At 46.2% G+C, this 16,968-nt stretch overlaps 1 protein-coding gene across 1 annotated transcript in view; it reads right to left on the reverse strand.

The window, feature by feature from the left end:
* The window catches only part of MED17 (mediator complex subunit 17), a 263,493-nt gene that overhangs the window by 117,172 nt on the left and 129,353 nt on the right, over positions 1 to 16,968 (reverse strand). Inside the window, exons 4-5 of the mRNA XM_069639284.1 lie at positions 8,220 to 8,356; positions 8,051 to 8,135 (exon numbers count right to left, since the gene is read on the reverse strand). Of these exons, the coding sequence (XP_069495385.1) occupies positions 8,051 to 8,135; positions 8,220 to 8,356 (222 nt within the window). The remainder of the gene's footprint in view (positions 1 to 8,050; positions 8,136 to 8,219; positions 8,357 to 16,968) is intronic.

Consider the following 16,968-nt stretch of genomic DNA (forward strand, 5'->3'; position numbering starts at 1 on the left):
AGAGACAGTTCCCTTTGCACATTAGAGTTTTTAGAGTGTGAGGATAGGATGTTGGCCGCAGGACGTACATTTATTTATTTTGGACATCTTGACACTGGACCAAACCTTAGTTTTAGTTGAGGTAGGAAAATTACTCCTAGAGTAGGGACAGCAAGGCATTTTCCAGCCCCTTTTACTTTCAATAAATGTTTGTAACCACAAACATGACTCCTCTGTGTCCATGTCTCATTCCTGGCTCCTCACAAGGGTTGACGCAGCTGAGACGGCCAATATCTTCAGGGTCCAACCTGGCCTTATCCAACCTTGACAAGCAAGGCATATTGGTACTGACTGAGGCTACTTTAGTGCCTATATGCAGACATATGAAAAGGTAGAACTGCGACCCAGAGCTGGTGGCTTAGGTAATGAGGCTGACTACTCCAGCCCCAGCATACATCTGGTTCTAGAACCCATGAGGGCTAAAATCACAAGAAGGCACGACCTGGGGGAACCCAAAACACCTCTGTCAGGAATACAGAGCCAAACATCACAGTATGAGAGGAAAACCGAAGAAAAAAAAAACATTACAGGAGCCAAGTACAGAGACCTGATCAGGAATTACGAGAACATCACAGAGAATACAGACCTTACTCGCTGCTAAGAGGCTGGCGAAAGAGGCAGTAGAGGAGAACCAAGAGACCCAGGAAGACATACAGAAGTGAACTGGCCAAAGTCAGCAGTGGCCAAACTAGCGTGGACCACTGAGAAGGCCAGGGTTCCGCCTGAAGTGAGAGAGGCAAACAAGTCCATCACAGAAAGTAGTCAAAGTAAAGACCCCTCCATCGAAAATAAATAAATCGGAGTGAGACCAGGAAGCAGAAGGCCTGTTGTATCAAAGGAAGGTTCAGAGCCACATATTAGGTGAAGGTAGGAGCAGAAATAATACAGGCGGTATGAGGAGAACAGACATCTGTAGGGGTGAGACGCAGGTCATAGAATGCATGCATAACCACAGAAAAAGCAAGTATAAAGAGGAGATGATCCAGAACCATAGGAGAATATGAGCCAGAGCCACAGCATCAGCAAAGGCCGCAGTTGCTAACCAAAAGCTCTGAGAGGCTAAGAAAGAGCCAAGTGCAGCAAGTCCTGATTTTCCTGGCTATCCTTGCCTTCCATTTGAGGCAACACCCAAGGCCTCGGCAATGGGGACGGTTTACCTAATGAGCTACAGAAATGCTGATCAGTGTGAAGTGCGCTATATCTTTTATGGAATGGCGTGAAATAGCTTATAGTGAGAAGGGCACTGTATCATTGAAGGTCAAGAAGGGTATCATAATCCCTTAAAAGAAAGAGAAGAGGCCAGACAACTGCTTAAAGTGGGAAGCATAACGTGTGTACTGAATAAAGTGCCTAAGCGAACAGACATGGACTGAATTCTAGACCTTACATCCTTAGAGTAAAATAATTCTAAATGCACAATCTATACACTCCTTTCGGAAACCTCATTTAAATATAGTACCACATTGATTCATATTAGCTAGCATGTGATAAGAGCAAGCACAACAAAGTGTAATAAGTTAAATTAAGGATGGCCAACATTACAAAAAGCCACATGTTTAAACTGTTTCCACACATTTACATGTGAAACCTGTAACACTGAATGGTTTAAAAAAACAAAGCACTCCTCATTACTAGTAGAGCAACCCTTTAATCCGTGTTTGCAGTTTTAAATGAGAAATCTGCAGCATCGATTGCACGGACCTTGTTCTGATTTCATGAGCTTGCCTGCCACGTTTAGCCATACAGAGCAGTAAACTGAAGGCCAAATTGATGAGCTAATAAAAAAGGCTCAGTGCCAGCAAAGGTAGAACATGAGTTGTATCGACCGACTAGATATGACTTGCAACTTGCAATGATATTTTGTGGTTGTGATTAATTGGATTCTACCTCGCAGGAGTACAAGAATTATATAATAGCCCACTCATCCCTCACACTTCTACAAACCAAAACACAACGCAATCATTAAGGTAAAACAGGGACAAATCAAGAGATATACTGCCATTGCTTTTTGTGGTAACGTGGGCAGAGGGAAGAATATACTCAAGAGATGTGTGAATGTGAACCATTAGTGACCCAAAGAACACAGTATCACAGTCCAAAATAAAAGGGAATGGCCAATCAAGGTTCTATATAAATATAGAACACTTTAATAAAATACACAATCTGCAAGTAGAATGAAAAGATTACTGTACAAAAGCCCACCCCAAAGCAAAGAACAGATGATGAAACAGACTCGAGAAAGTAGCACTCGGACAGTAGTTCCAGGATTGGTATGTAAGGTACTACCATAAAAAGGATATGCAGTTGAAAACCGGAGCCGTCATGACCTAACCAGTCTCTATGGTCCCAGTGGACCGTGGGGGCAATTCAGTGTCACAGTGCCTGGATTTAGTTCTTGGTGGGCTGATGCATAAGACCCGTATTCGAACGTTGAAGCGAGCGGATCAGGCTCAATCGGGCATGTAGGATCGTGGAGGCCCTGGCAGAAAGCGGACGTCGAGCAGGGACGAATGCGGGTGCCCTGTGAGGTGGATCAGCGGTGGTTCAATGATGCAGGTCACGACGGTCGTAAGACCTTTTCACAGTGGCCAGGCTGAGTGGGCTTTGGCCGGTGGGAGAGGATGGCGAGTGGCGCGGTACGAGTCATTGAAGTGGTGATCGAGGATATGTCGATGTGAAGTCAATGAAGTGGCGGTTCCCGAGCAAGCTAGGCCCAGCCCCCGGATACAGTCGGCGAATGACCCTCCAGAGATTCGCTTCGGTTTCTGGTGTTAAGCAGATGCTTCGGGCCTAGCAGATGAAGTGATTTGCTAGAACACAATGCAACGTTCAGCTGGTTTAGGTGCAGTGCAATAGTTTGGCTGGTTGGAGGAACGCTAGCACCAGCGCCAGGACTTTCCCTATTGCTAAGGATAAAGGGAACACCAGAGCGACCAGTTTGGTGTGAAAGAACGGGGAGCTTCGGCTGGTCTGGCCATCCGGTTGCTGTGAGGCCTTCACAAAGGACTTGATGGCAGTATGCTCCAGTTCAGGGTCTGCCCTTCTGGCACAGAAGACCTGTTGCAGAATGGTTGGTCGTGGTCCACAGCACTGGCCCCTCCCGAGGTTCCGTAGTGGTTAGGGGACAGATCTTCCTTCTGTATTGGATGGCTCCTTCACTTCCGGCGGAGGGCTTTGGACAGTCAAACTGTCCCAAAGAAAGTCCAGGTGAGAATGTTGAGAACGCCTCTTTGGCCTTAAAGGATCCTTGAGGAACTGAGGGAATACTTCTGAAGGGGTATGAGACTCCTCCGTTTAAGGGTCCAAGTCCTTAGGTAAATGGCTAGCCTGCTTTAGGGGACTGCTCAAGGCTTGCGTGGACTTTGGCCTGTTATTGCACCAAAAGTGCTTTGCTCCAGAGGATATGGAGGAGATGGGAAAGAGACTAAGAAACAAGATGGTAAGGCTTTTTCCAGTGTCAAGAGCATTCCTGCCTATCCTACTCCCACCCCCTTCCCTACTACTGACAACAAAGACCTTTAGACATGCAGCACCCTGGTGTGAGGGTACTCCTCTTGAATGGGTGTGCTCCTTTGATACCTGGGCCCAGTACAGTGGTCTGCTGTGCGGCTGTCTCTGGGGGAGGGCGTTACTGGCCCTCACAAAGGGAATCAAAGAGAGGCTGGGTGCTATAGGTTTCTGTCTTGTTATGTGGCAGTATTGGTCCGTCTGACCTGAATACACATTCTTCTCCACAACAGAGCCGACTCACAGGAGCGGACATGTGCAATATCATTTGGGATGTGGCGCCCATGATCATAAGTATCACCATGCTCTATGCCTAAAATCAGACATAGCTTATTCTTAGAGATTACCTTGCCAGTAGCATGGGGTACTCATGATCAATATAGTTTGGGTACAGGGGACATATCTTAAATGTCGCCCCTGTGCTGCAGTGACTTTGCTGTTACTGCTGCAGTCAAGTGGGCATTTTATGACCTTTGAACCTGCCCTGCGCCATGAACAGAGCGGGTGCTGCAGATCAGGCTACTGATGCAGCAGGGCATAAGTACACTATGATTTTGGCAGGGAGTTGCGACAAATGGGGATCTGGTTAGCAGATTACCCCTTTGGAGTGGGAATCTGCATCATTTTATGTACAATTCCTCACAGTGTTCCAAACACTAATGGGACCATACGGCAAATCATTATTGTTTGAACCCGTTTTTCTGTTAAATTAAAACAAATTCACCCTCCGCTATTGCAAACAATATTTTGATCAGCGTTTCATTTTTAATATAAACAAACATCAGAGGTAAGACACGGTATTACTGACGACACCAACAGACACATAGTACTTATTTGGACTGCTAGCTTCTGTGTGTGCCATCAATTCTTTTTGTTATGCAGTGTGCCTGTGTAGTGGATTCATTTTTGGTGTCTCTTTGAGAGTAACTGTACCCATGCATCTGCCTTCCTTCTTACTGACAGCTGTGTAATAGCTCCCAATAAAGATAACTCACCATCTTTTCATCAGAATCCTGTGTATGCCTAGGATAGATGACTTCATACACCTCATCAGAGAGATGTAGAAATATCTCCCTGACAGTAAGAGTTACAAATTGTGAAAGAAAGTCATATTTAGCTGATACTATCATAGGAACCGGGCCAAGAAATAGGTTTTGAACAAGAGATAAAACAAAAAACTTTTAGTGTTTTCATACATTTTATTTTAAATAACAAATGTTATAATGCAAGCATAGTATTGTTCATTTACCAGTCAAAAGCATTCACACATTATGTTATGCATGTCATTCCAGGCAACAGAACATACCAGACAAATGCCTCTGCATAACTTTGGGTGTGAGATGCACCTCTACCCACTCAGCAAATTAAGGATAGCAGTTCAATATTTTTTCCCCTCCCCTAGCTACATTTTATTATTAATTATTATTGTATTGTCTAAAGTGCGGCCCCAGCTCAAGAGCAGCGGAGCATTGTACAGATTGTGGGATGCCAGCATATGACACCAAAGGGATTAGCTGGTCATCGATTACAGAGAACTCTACAACTGTACCAAGTCAAAACACTAGGGTCATGCCCTTCTTTTGCAGGGTTTGCAAAACCACTAGGAGGATGGGTTGCAAAAAGTCCAGGTGGTTCTGAAAAAAGCAATATCCCTTATAATCAAGATAACTGAAGGAGAGCAAAAACGTCCAGTGTCAGAATAGCAATATAGTAGCTACACCATTCGTCCCAATAGGTATTCATCCCAACCAGATGCACTGCATTAATAAAAGTAGGCTAAGTGAGTGACGTAGTTTTGTCAAACTGCCACACTGGCCTGCAGTTGCGGCTATCTTCTGCCAGCAGATTGCTATTTCTCCAACACATCTAAATATGGCTAACTACAGGTGTTGAACAAGTACTCTTTATGTAGGAAAATGAAAGACAACAGAAAACTAATTTATAAAGTTGCTGAAGTGTTATGGTAGGGAAACAAGATAAAAAACAACCAGTCAGGGGTAGGTCTGTGGACAAGTTGTAACATTACAGGACAAACCGACAAAGTATATCCAGAACCAATCAGAAGAGGAGTGTGGGGTGTAATGAACTCATGGTGGCATCAATAAAATGTACACAAGTGATCACAGTTCAAGGGTGTTTATTAAACTGCAAAAGGTAGGTTGGAAAAATGGCTAAACTAAATCAAAGATGGGAGCAAGCTTCGACCATCAAATGATAAGGCAGTCCTAGTGTCAAATAAAAGGGCCTGTACTAAGAAAAACCTGTTGCCAACCCTTACACTAAATACAAAAAAAAAGGTGTTGGATAATGTTCTCAAGAAAGAAGGAAGTGTTCACAAATAATAAGTCAGGATGCGGTACTTGAAGTCTCCCTTCACCACGTTTTCAGTATGAGACAAGGTGGGACTTGGAGCACAGCACACTCTCGAGCTTTCCCAGCACGAGCGAACAGTCAGGGCACCCGGTGTTTAAGTCTCTTTTCTATCAAAATGTCTCTTGCCGCCGTGGCCCTGATGTATTCAAATAATAAACAAAGAGTTCCTTTTCACAGATACATTGGGTGGCGTCTTTCACCTCTGGATCCCCCCCTCTTCCGGGCTACGATCTGACTCGACTGTTCGCCTCCGTCGATCCGGTTCACTTTGGCTTTCAATGCAACTTATCTGTTGACTTTCGTAAAATATCTTTTTGTACAGTTCACAGTGGATATCCCTCTGCCAGGGTTCACTCTGGTCAACACACTGTATTTCAGGACTTGGACTTCGCTCCCCTTTGTCGGCATCCCTCATTCGGGTTCACATTTGCCAATCTGTCCATCGCACCTTCTCTCATTCAACTCTTACGATGCAGGATTCACTTCCCTTAGCTTCACAATCATCTGTCGGTCAAAGACTTTCGACTGTCCAGAGGATTTTTCAAGACCCCTGTACGACCACTTTGACCCCCTCTTCTCGCCTTTCCCAAGGCCTGGTTCTGGTAGTTTCAATAATCTGGTAATCGCCCAGAGTTTCCTGAGTGAGCACTAACGTGGTAAAAGGACTCCTCTGTTGCTGGTTATCCCCTTTTCTCATCAATCACGCTTTATGCTTTCAAAGTTCAATTAGCCGTTTGCTACTATTGGTTCAACACAGTTCGGTTTCTTATCAACCGTCCCCAAGTCTCACCGGCTGTGATGAAACGCTTGGCTTTCTTCCTCTTTGGAGTCAAGGTCATTACCACAGAGACAAGCGTCTCTCCCTGCTTGGTCATCAGCAGACGAGGGTCTCATGTACCTTTGTCATCTGCTGCAACACACGCTGGCTATTGTTCACGGTCTTACTATTCCTTCTTAGGTCTCATGGGCCTTGGTCGGAAAGGGCAAGGTCGCTTCTCTCCTGGTCACCCTCTCGGTACGCGCTGTTATTTTCCTCCTCTTGAACTGCTGTGCCGAGTTAGCTGCCTGGACGTGCAGTCTGCCTTGCTCGCAGTGTGCTCTTGTGCTCCACCTTTTATCTCTGTGGGGAAGGGAAAGGGCCATCAGGTATGTGTGATTCTGGTCAATTGCCCGAGTTTGCCTGACCCTTATGTTGGAACACGTCTGGTAAACGGCTCTGGTGTTTGTCCGTCGTCTTTCATGATGTGGTGAAGTGTTAGAGTTGAAAGGGGGTAGAGTGGTTGAACATCCTACCGGGTAGGATGGGAAAAAGATGTTATAGGGAGGGAATTCCGCATCTCACCTATCGGTGTCCCACTTCCACTCCCCGAGGACCCCACATCCGGGTAATCCTCCCTCACTGGTTCACCCCCAGAAACTAGATCCAATAGCGATGGCCGTGTCCTGGCCACGTGGATGACAGATCACCAGAGACTAGTCAGGGAGACACCATCAGGTTTCTCACAGGGGGTGTTCTGGACCAACCAGGACCAGCCAGGATGTAAATGGTATTACGGGCATCGAGGACAGGCAGAGGATGGAGAGCATCTAGGACCAGCCATTGGGAAGATTGGACACGAGGTGAAATCTAGAAATCGCTGGTGGGTGGAAAGTGGGAGGGTTGGAGGAAGTCCTAAACGACACTAAGTGCAACAGAGTCAAGTACAAAGTCTTAAATGAGGACTTTCACAGTTCCAAAAGTAAAGGAGGGGGCAGAGCTTGGGAATGAAGAAGGAAGAGCTGGCATGAATAAGCACATGGTTTAAGGTTTAGGAGGAGCCAAAGGATTGGATAAAAGTCATACTGAGCTGCTACAGATAATCAGCTGCATTAAGACATTGTTAGTTATGGGTGGCAGAGGTCATCTGTGGATTGAAGAGGTGAGGCTGGGTTTGGCACACTGAAGTTCTCCAACAACAAAAAGCTGACAGTATTCAGAGAGTGAGGAGACAAATGTGGACAGGCATTGTAAAAGATAAAAAGAAAGATGAAAGCACTATTTAGCATTAATAAATCATGATTGTGAAACAATGGCAAAGTTTCAATAATTTCACATGTCATCAAAACTTTTGCAGAGAAAGTACAACTGAACCTGGTTTTGATTTTGGGAGTGGTCGTTTAAAGAGGTTTATAGTTCCAAGGTCACCAATATCGGGAGCTTGTTTCTGGATCGAAACCTACAGATTTAAAAAGTAAATAGTTAAGCATAGGCACTGATGAATCTGGCAACAATAAATGCGCAGGGTATTTTATTCACAAACCTTTATGTAGGCCGATCCCTCCAAGTCACTCGGAATTTGGACATCTAAGGGGCAGTAATCGTCTGGAATCTTTTTATCCCAATCAAGGTCTGTGTTTTTTATCACTTCAAAAGTGCCATGGTGCGGGAACAAAGAGCCTAGATAAAAGAGAACACATAATACACGCATGAGGTAACCTGCCTTTTGGGTAGTTAAGGAGGTGAGGCAGGACTTCAGGCGTTATGCAACCTGCATAAGTACAGTAACAGGTAACAGACTTCAAAAGCAACCGTGGGGCAATAACGCTTTTCCCCACTAACAGACACTCAGAACCCTCATTCACACACGGCCGACCTCCAACACAGCCATATCGCACAGATCTCGAATGCATCTCCTCTCTCACACTCAGAACCCTCATTCACACACAGCCGCCATCCAACACAGCAACATTCCACAGGTCTCGAACGCATATCTCCTCTGTCACTCTTAGAACCCCGATTCAGACACAGCCACCATCCAACAAAGCAACACCCCACAGGTCTCCAATGCATATCTCCTCGATCACTCTCAGAACCCTCATTCACACACAGCCGCCATCCAACACAGCAACATTCCAGAGGTCTCATGCAGAACTCCACTGACAGCCCCTCTCAGAACCCTGATTCTCACACAGCCCCTGTCCAACATAGCAACATCCCAAAGGTCTTGCATGCATATCTCCTATGTCACTCTCGGGACCCCTATTCACACACAGCCGCCAGCCAACACAGTAACATCCCACAGGTCTCAAATGCATATGTCCTCCGTCACTCTCAGAACCTTCATTCACACACAGCAACATCCCACAGGTCTCAAATGCATATGTCCTCCGTCACTCTCAGAACCTTCATTCACACACAGCAACATCCAAAAGGTTTCAGATGCATATCTCCTCTGTTACTCTCAGAACCCTCATTCACACACAGCAACATCCCACAGGTCTCAAATGCATATGTCCTCCGTCACTCTCAGAACCTTCATTCACACACAGCAACATCCAAAAGGTTTCAAATGCATATCTCCTCTGTTACTCTCAGAACCCTCATTCACACACAGCAACATCCCACAGGTCTCGAATGCATATGTCCTCTGTTACTCTCAGAACCCTCATTCACACACAGCCGTCTCTCCAACACAGCAACATTCAACAGGAGACACGTGCATTTACATGCAGCAACCCACAATGCTACTTCAGGAAAAAGTTGTGATTCAATAACTGAAGCAGCTCAAAATCGATCACATGTTCACCTGCGCCGCCACCTCACTAAAAGCCCTGCGCAGTGTCTCACACAAACAACATTTCAGGGACAATACATAAGAGGAAATTAACAGTAAAACGCTTTCCCTAGTAGGACGCAGGTGTCTTTCTGCCAAGCAGATCGGGCACAACTAGCTAGACAATGACGGAAATATTCGCAGAAACAATACAGGCTGTAGGCTTATAGAAATCATTAAATACATATTTGACAGAACCACCAAGCATTAAACAATCAGTTTCCACATTTTTACCTTCTGGTGCTAATGCACTGGAATCAGCCTCAAGCAGAAATACAAAATTACCAGAAGAACAAATGATTACATTCCGTCACGCAAACAGCATTATTATGGGAGCTAGACGAGGGGCAACCTAGCATTATACTATCAGGCCATCAGATGGCAACAACTAGTAAATGGTGCGAATTCCTAGGCATACATCAGTGCCTATAATACCTTTGCACAAACCAAAACTGTTGACTTCACAAATGCTCGTTTTTAAAAAGGACTTCAGTGCAAGGAACGGATGAGGGCACACATATTGCTTATAAATCAAGTGGCTGAAGAGCCATTTGGTTAAAAACGTGTATAACTCCAGGAACTCATTCACGCCTGCATTTAAGCCACCAACTCTCAGAAGACTGCAATGAAATAACACGAACATGCCTTATACAGCAAACAGTTTGATGTTACTATGCGAAGGTGTTACCTCAAAGCAGAAGGGTTACTACGGGGGTGGGGGGGGGGGGACTATAGCCCCGGGTCTTTTGGTTGTAGCCCCGGATAAAAGCTCAGGGGCTACAGCCAAAAGGATATAGCTAGCCCCAAGTCCCGCCAGTCCCGAAATAAGCTTAGCCCCTGATCTTTTCCAGACCCAACAACACCCCTGTCTCAAAGGGACCCCATGCGGGTGTGTTTTGAACGGAGCAGGACGACTGGGCATGGCCGACTGGCCGCAGAGCCCGTTTTGGCGCGCCCATTTCAGCACGGCCAGTTCGAAAGGGGCAGTAGTGAGTAGTAATGTTGGCCATAGGGATTAGAATGGCCATGGGCTATGAACAGGTGGGTCGAACAAGCACAAGCTATGGGTCCCGTACGACATCCCATTTCCCTCCTATTTAAACTACAACGCAAAACTTCGCTATTGCAACCACACAAGACTAGTTACTCATCAATTGTGCCTTCAGCAGAAGCCCCCCCCCAAATCTACGGGTGTCTGGTTATTTCCACATTTCTGCTGGGCAAATGGTTAAGCAGGCAGGGGATAACAAAAACAGCAGTGCACATATCCATTGCCATTTGTCAATGTAATGCTAAACATAATTAAACAAGCTTCATCACACAGCGCTAACCTAGATTAATGTCTTTTTTGAACATTCCTGATCTTGATCAGTACCTTCCATGTGGAAAGACAGCACGTCTAGTCACCTTAATTGCTCCAGTCATTTCTTAAGGATTTGCCCGGAAGGGCAGGGAAAGTGTGAAACCTCCATAGATATGGAGAGGAAATCCTTGAAAAGGGCACATTTTGAAAAACTGTACATTTCATTTAAAATCTGACATTATCAGGAGAATCGTATTTTCCACAGAATAACTGAGATGCAGTTTTGAGTGGGCTCTAGTCGTTTGCATGGGGCAAGTATACATTTTTAGCAACAAAAAAAAAATAATAATCATCCAAACCTACATCAGACTTTCACAGTCATCTTCCAAAGAACATGCACACCTGAACTGATCACAGGTAAAGACTAGTTGTGATACATAGAGCAAAGAGAAGTCTTTCGACTTAATGAGGACTTCATGAGGTCATTGACCATGACGTAACTCGGGGCTGAGATAATATTTTGAATTGGAGTATTTCCCCATTTTATTTCTAAAAGTTGTAATGACACATTGAGAAGGCTAAATACATTATTGGTCCCTTTCTCTTGCTTTTCCCAAGCATGCGATAATCTGCTAAACCAAGATTACATCTAAACTCTAAGTCGTTTCATCATAAATTATTATTTTTATATAAAAGATGACCAGTTTGATACTTTTGATTTGACATTTGCTCTCATTTGTACTGCTTATGACTTACTATATGATATGATATGGCATTTGTAACGCGACTATACACAAGTGTTTCAAGGCGCGACGAGGCAGGGGGGGGGAACAAGGGGAGACAGACAACGATCCTACTCGGCCAGGTGTCATTCAGATCGCGCAAGTGCAAGGGTAGAGGGCAAGGGAAAAGTGCAAGGGGAAAGTGCAGGGTTAGTAGAATACAAGATAAATAATAAGGGCCAGCTGGTGGCAAGTGCAGGGTAAGTGCAGGGAGGAGGGGCTGTCGGGATACAGAGACAGTCCCGCGGTGCAGGGGGTTGCCAGGGAGGCAGTGCAGGGAAGAGTGGCTGGGCCAAGGACGGAGATCGGCGAGTGGCCCAGTTGCAGATTCAGTGCAGGTTCAGTGATTTAAGCAGGGGGGAGGGGGAGAGAAAGCGGAGGCAAAGAGTAAGGTTTTGAGGTGCTTCCGGAACTGGAGATGGTTCTCCTCAAGTTTCAGGGAGGTAGGAAGGCTGTTCCAGAGGGAGCCCCCTGCTGCGGAGAGAGATCTACCCCCAACTCGTTGCTTGGAGAAGCGGCTGACCCTGAGGGAGTTGGAGGCGGATGAGCGAAGAGCTTGAGATGGAATATATTTAGAAAGAAAGAGTTGAAGGTATTTTGGCCCAAGGCCCCAGAAGGCCTTGTGGACAATGCAGAGGGTTTTGAACTTAATCCTTGCAGCCACTGGGAGCCAGTGTAGTGATTTCAGTCCTGGAGAGATACGGTCCCTGGGCTTGAGGCCAAGGACAAGTCTCGCAGTCCTGTTCTGGATGAGTTGCAAAGGGCGGAGAGTAGAGGCAGGCAGATTTAGATGGAGGCTGTTACAGTAGTCCAGCTTCGAGAGAACCAGGGCTCCAGAGACAGTGAGCTTCTGGGGGAAGGAGAGGAAAGGAATGATACCTCTGAGGAGGTGTAGCTGGTAGTGTGACTTCTTAGAGACGTCAGAGATGTGAGGAGAGAAGGAGAGTGTGGAGTCGAAGATGACCCCGAGTTTTTTTGCCTTGCATGTAGGAGCAGGAAGAGGGCCAAGAGAGGCCAGCCAGAGAGCTGCAGGGAAGGAGGGAGTGGGTGTGCCGAAGAGTAGAATCTCAGTCTTACTGGTATTAAGGCAGAGGTTGTTGGCGGCACACCATTCATGGATAGCAGAAAGACAGTCAGAGATGAGGGAAGGGGAAGAGGAGGCCAAGGGTAGTCTGAAAAAGAGCTGGGTATCATCCGCATAGCACTGAAAGTTGGAGCAGAGAGCGGTGATGCAGTGGGCAAGAAGTGCCAGTTACTGGTTGAACAGCCAGGGGGAGAGATTAGATCCCTGGGGGACACCACAGGTGGAGAAAAAGATGTCAGAGAGGAAGGACCCCAGTTGGACCTGGGAGGGTTGATTGGAGAGGAAAGAGGTCAGCCAAGCCAGAGCCTGACCAGTGATACCCAGGTTATCACGGAGACGGTTGAGCAGGATGGTGTGGTTGACAGTATCAAAGGCAGAAGAGAGATCGAGCAAAATGAGAACACATGGGGTGTTGGAGTCGAGGTTTGATAGCAGGTCCTCACGGATGTTCAGGAGGGAAGTTTCCATGCTTCTGGCAGCTCTGAAGCCAGACTGATGGTCATGAAGACTACCAACAGAATCAGCATGGAGATTAAGCTGGGAGATGGCCAGTATCTCCAGGAGCTTGCCCAGGAAAGGAGTGATAGAGATTGGGCGATAGTTAACAAGGCAGAAGGGGTCGGAAGAGGGTTTCTTAAGAAGGGGGTGCACAAGGGAGTGCTTGCACAGAATACTTCCAATTAAGATTTATGTTTGACTGTTTTTGAACTAGATTCAAAGTCTGAATATATTTATCAGCCCCTGAAGAAGAGAATTCATCTTGAAACGCGTTGGATAACCCCCTAATTGATCAATACATTTTATGTATAAGACTGAATAACTTGTTATTGAATTCTGACTTATTACTACATATCTATGAATGTATCTTTTCCACATTGTTATAATATATATATATATATATATATATATATATATATATATATATATATATATATATATATATATATATATATGACAATGCATTACTTACCGTAAAAGCATTTCTGATGGTTGTATCTGCTTAGATTCACATGCTATGCATAGGTCCGACATCCAGTGGTCACTGCGGAGTATTGCATTTTGTTTTTCGTAGTCGAAAAGGGGACGTCGACAAGGCGTGTCTGTAACACTATCCCTATAGTGACGTGTGTTGTACCCACAATCCCTCATGCGTCGAGGTCCCTCTGTTTGTATTTTTCTGCCCTGAGGGAGCCTTCTAGACGTGAGTGAGTACAGAAAAGAGAGAAATATAGAAAGATGTCTATGTTCCTTCCATCCAAGCGGGGAGGAAGGGTGGGCGCATGTGAATCTAAGCAGATACAACCATCAGAAATGCTTTTACGGTAAGTAATGCATTGTCTTCTGATGTTTGTTAATCTGCTTAGAATCACATGCTGTGCTTAGACTAGCGAGCAGTACCCGGAGTTGGCGGTGGGTTATGAGAAGGAACAGTAGAGAAAAGATGTCTTAATACTGCCTGTCCCACCTGGGAGTCAGATCTAGAGTGTGCATCTAGACAGTAGTGTTTTGTAAAGGTGTGCACAGAACTCCAGGTAGCCGCTTTGCAGATGGACTCAAGGGGAACATTTGCAATGAATGCTATGGACGCCCCCGTGCCTCGAGTAGAATGTGCTCTTGGCCTAAAGGGCAGTTCTCTCTTAGCAAGAGTATAGCAGAGAGTGATGCATTGGACAATCCATCTAGAAATAGTGGACTTTGAAACTGCATCCCCTTCTCTTCCTGCTGCCACCGAGACGAAGAACTGATTAGTCTTCCTCAGTGGTCTGGTTCTTTCCATGTAGAACATGACCGCTCTGCGCACATCTAGTGTGTGCAGAGTCCTTTCTCCCAAGTTGGAAGGATTTTGAAAGAACGCTGGTAGTTCTATAGACTGGTTTACATGGAATTTTGAGATGAATTTTGGAGCAAACCTTGGGTGAGTGCGTAGAACCACTTTATCTTTGTGAACTGTAACAAAGGGGTCTAGAACAGAAAGAGCCTGTAGTTCACTTACTCTCCTGATGGAGGTGATAGCTATTAGAAAAGCAGTCTTAAGAGTGAGGTCTTGAAGAGTTGCTTTGTGCATGGGTTCAAAAGGTGATCCCATGAGTTTTGTAAGTACCACGTTAAGGTCCCATCCGGGAGCTGGGTCAGCTATCGGGGGGTGTATTCTCTTTACTCCCTCCATGAAGGCCTTTATAACAGGGATCTTCCACCACGACACTTTGAGTTGGGAAGTGGTGTATGCAGAAAGTGCCGCTAGGTGGACTTTAATGGAATTGAACACTAGACCTGAATCCAATAAATGGGTCAGGTATAGAACAATATGTGTGGGAGAGCAGTCAATTGGGTTGATGCTCTTTCCTCTGCACCAGATGACAAATCTCTTCCATTTGCTAGAATAGCAGTGGCGAGTGTTAGGTTTTCTGGCTTCCCTGAGGATGTCCATGCATCTCTGCGGGAGCTGTAGATGTCCAAATTCTACGATTTCAGGAGCCAGGCTGCTAAGTTCATGTTCTGGGGGCATGGATGCAGAGTCCTGCCCCTGTCTTGTGACAGCATGTTGTACGGGCAGGGGAGTTTCACTGGGGGAGATAGAGACATCTCCATCAAGTGAGCGAACCATAGCTGTCGGGCCCACATTGGGGCCACCAGTATCATGGTTACTTGTTCCTGGTGCATCTTGTGCACCACCTTGTTGAGAAGGGGAGTCGGGGGAAAAGCGTAAACAAATTTCCCTGACCATTGAATCGACAGACCGTTCCCCTTGGATTGGTTTTGGGGGTACCTGGAGGCGTAACTTTGGCATTGTGAGTTCTCCAGGGTTGCGAACAGGTCTATTTCTGGGAATCCCCATTGCGTGAAGACGTCGAAGACGATGTCTTCGTGCAGTCGCCATTCGTACTCTTCGGGCAGGGGGAAATCCCTGCTGAGTTTGTCTGCCAGCAGATTGAGTTCCCCTGGTACATGTTGTGACAGAAGGAACATATTCTGTTTGAGAGCCCACTTCCATATGTTTTGGGCCAGTTTGGACAGTCCTGGAGAGTGGGTTCCCCCCTGCTTGTTGATGTAATACATGGCTGTGGTGCTGTCTGTAAGGACCATCACTGTCCTGCCTTGTAGGTGTTCCTGGAAGGCTTTTAGCGCCTTGAACACCGCTAGTAGCTCCAGACGATTGATGTGTTTGGATGCTACGTTCGGAGTCCACTCTCCGTGAGCAGTCTGATGGGATAGGTGAGCCCCCCATCCTGTGAGGGATGCGTCTGTGGTTAGAGTGGCTTCCGCCGCGGGTGTGGCAAAGGGTTTCCCTTTTTCTAGGTTTTCTTTTGTCCACCACCGTAGCGAGAGAACTAAGGCCTGCGAGACCACCACTAGATCGTCCCATAGTCCGCTGGCCTGACACCACTGGCTGTTGAGCCACTCTTGTATTGGGCGCAGGCGCGCGTGAGGTACCAAATAAATACACGACGCCATCATGCCTAGCAAGCGCATTGCTTTGCGTACCGTCACCTCTCGACCGGACACATATTGAGGGATCTGAAACAACATGTTTTGAACCCTCTCTTTGGAGGGGAAGACGAGGCCGTCCTTTGTTTGAATTAGAGCCCCTAGGAATTGTTTGATTTGGCTGGGGTCTAGGCTGGACTTCTTTTCGTTGATGGAGAAGCCCAACTGGAACAAAAGGTCTACAGTCTTTTGGGTATTGGAGAAGCATGTTTCGTAAGAATCCCCTGTTATGAGCCAGTCGTCGAGGTAAGGGTAAACTGGGATGGACAACCTGCGCAGGTGGGCCGCTGCCACTGCCAGTACCTTCGTGAATACTCTCGGTGATGATGCTATGCCGAAGGGTAGCACTCTGAACTGGTAGTGTTTGCCCTCTATCATGAGCCGGAGGTATTTTCTGTGCGCTGGCAACATTAAAATATGAAAGTATGCATCTTTCATGTCCAATGTTGTCATGTAATCTCCCTGTGATAGCAGTGGGATCACTTCCTGTAGGGTCACCATACGAAACTTTTGGGGTTTGATAAACTTGTTCGCTGGGCGCAGATCTAATACAGGGCGCATGGTTAGATCCTTTTTGGGTACAAGGAAGTACACTGAATAAATACCTTCCGTTACCTGAGATAGAGGCACGACCTCTATGGCCCCCTTTTCCAGAAGTTGCTGTACTTCTTGTAGAAGGATGGCAAGATGTTCCGGTGACATGCGTCGTCCCCTCGGGGGTTTGTATGTTGGGGAACTGTTGAATTCGATGCAGTATCCGTGGGCTACGGTGGAAAGTACCCAGCGGTCTGACGTTATACC

Source organism: Ambystoma mexicanum, chromosome 7q (assembly GCF_040938575.1).
Source record: "Ambystoma mexicanum isolate Mex_15411 chromosome 7q, UKY_AmexF1_1, whole genome shotgun sequence".
In the NCBI taxonomy this organism is placed as follows: Eukaryota; Metazoa; Chordata; class Amphibia; order Caudata; family Ambystomatidae; genus Ambystoma; species Ambystoma mexicanum.